We start from the raw sequence: 2,256 nt of genomic DNA, 5'->3' as shown, positions 1-2,256 counted from the left end.
TTTCTAGTGAAAATGATAAATACGATTATTATTCCCCCGTTAAACGAAACCCCGTAGCTCGTCGTAAGTTATTTGTTGAAGAAGATATTGTAAATCTTGATAGTGATGATAATATGAATAATGTTGGTGGTGATAATATTGATGTTGGTAATGTTAGTGTTCATAATATTGATAATAACGTTGGTGGTGATAATGTTGGCAGTCATAATGTTGATGATAACGTTGGTGGTGATAATGTTGGCGGTCATAATGTTGATGATAACGTTGGTGGTGATAATGTTGGCGGTCATAATGTTGATGATGACGTTGGTGGTGATAATTTTGACGGTGAAAATGTTGATGACGTAAAAGATGAGAAAAATGTTGATAAAAAGAATCATGGATTTAAGAATAGTAACGATGTTGTGCCTTATGTCGGCAAGATTTTCGATATATTGGATGATGCGGAAGCATTTTATAGGAATTATGGTCAAAAAGAGGGATTCGAGATAATAATTAGGAATACTCATAAGCGAACAAACACAAATGAACAATCATACCGTTTGTTTATTTGTCGAAAAGGTGGAAGGGTAGGAGCGACGCCGTTGGATTTTGGTAAAGGAAAATGAGTTAGAGAGGTAATTCCACGCACGAATTATGGTGCTCGAATGTGTGTCATTCACAAAGTGAAGATGGACAAATGGAAAATTAGTTCGGTGGATTTAGAACACAATCATAAATTGGTGTCGCCGGAAAAAGTTCAATTTTTTCAAAGATCACTCAACATAGATCCTATGACGCGATCATTGATTGAGTTGTTTAACAAATCGGGAATTGAGACGAGCAAAGTAATGAAGTTTCTTAGCGAGAAAAAGGGGGGTGTTGAAAATCTTGATTTTTCTAATCAAGACGTACGTAATGTCATACGTGATATTCGGCGCCGAGTGTTTGATTCGGGTGATACGGAGTGTGGATTACTTTTGCTACGAGAACTACAAGAAAATAGTTTTGGTAATTTCTTTTATCGGGTGGATGTAGATGATAAGAATCGTGTATGGGGTTTGATGTGGGTTGATCCTCGGTCCATAAACGCGTACAAGAATTTTGGTGATGTGGTTACGTTTGATTCAACTTACCGGACGAATAGGTATTGTATGTCTTTTATACCTATTACGGGCATAAACCACCATTATCAAAATATACTATATGGATTTGCACTTGTAAGGGATGAGACTGAGGCATCGTATAAGTGGGTTTTGAGGACATGGTTGGAAGCCGTCGACAATAAACCGCGTCGAACAATTATTACTGATCAAGACATTGCATTGGGAAATGCCATTGCCGAGGTCATGCCTATGCCACAAACAAAGCATACATATTGTACATGGCATATACGTAGTAAGTTTCCCGATAAGTTGTCTTATTTGTACACAAATTATCCGGAGTTCAAGACAGAGTTTAATGCATGTGTGTACAAGTCGTTGACACCTACAGAATTTGAAGGTAGATGGGAGCAATTAGTCGAGAAGTACGATCTTGAGGATCATGCTTGGTTAAATGACATGTATGCTATTAGAACTCAATGGATTGGTGCTTACACGAAGCAACATTTTTCCGCCGGCATGACTACAACTTCAAGAAGCGAGTCTACAAAATTTTTTTTTGATGAATATGTGCAATCATCTACCGGTTTGAAGGAATTCATTGAGAACTCCCAAAAGGCTTTGGAGACACAATATCTGAAGGATGTTAAAGCCGATTATGACAGCGAACAATTGGAAAGGAGATTAGTTTTGCACTCATCCTTGCAAATGCATGCATCCGAAATCTACACGAAAGAAATGTTCAAACGGTTTCAAAAGGAGCTTATGAAAAGTACATGTTACATCGTGAACAGTGTTAAAAATATTGGAACTTATATGTCGAAACTGTATTTGGTTGAGAAGGCTACCCTGCCGGAGAATTGCAGAAGAAAATATCGAGTGACGGTTTTCACGTACAAAAAAATTGAATGCTCGTGTAAGAAGTTTGAACATTCCGGGATGATTTGCGAACACATAATCCGTTATCTTGACAAAAAACAAAAAATCAAGATACCGGCTTCAACTTGTCTTCATCAGTGTCCATCTGCAAATACATTTCAAGAGCATCAAATCAAACACATATTCATGACAAAAAAATTAAGCATATAAAAATGCATCAAAATACGTAATGCAAAAATATAACATAAAAAATGGAATGATTCAACATACGTACATCAAGAATCATCCTCAAACT

At 36.8% G+C, this 2,256-nt stretch overlaps 1 protein-coding gene across 1 annotated transcript; it reads left to right on the top strand.

Moving 5' to 3' along the window:
- The first annotated feature begins 773 nt into the window (after nucleotides 1-773).
- Nucleotides 774-1,990, top strand: LOC141711366 (protein FAR1-RELATED SEQUENCE 5-like). Its single transcript, XM_074513769.1, has 2 exons — nucleotides 774-1,854; nucleotides 1,926-1,990. Exons 1-2 carry the CDS (start codon nucleotides 774-776, stop codon nucleotides 1,988-1,990), a joined length of 1,146 nt encoding a protein of 381 aa, XP_074369870.1.
- Nucleotides 1,991-2,256: the final 266 nt, after the last annotated feature.

Source organism: Apium graveolens, chromosome 1 (assembly GCF_009905375.1).
Source record: "Apium graveolens cultivar Ventura chromosome 1, ASM990537v1, whole genome shotgun sequence".
NCBI classification, from domain to species: domain Eukaryota; kingdom Viridiplantae; phylum Streptophyta; class Magnoliopsida; order Apiales; family Apiaceae; genus Apium; species Apium graveolens.
This window is presented reverse-complemented; position numbering and strand designations above follow the sequence as displayed.

Excerpts from the sequence above, each read along its gene's own strand:
- LOC141711366 (XM_074513769.1), top strand. The coding sequence starts at position 774 with ATGACGCGATCATTGATTGAGTTGTTTAACAAATCGGGAATTGAGACG. Across the intron at positions 1,855-1,925 it reads TCAAAAGGAGCTTATGAAAA|GCTACCCTGCCGGAGAATTG; the intron begins GTACATGTTACA and ends TTGGTTGAGAAG.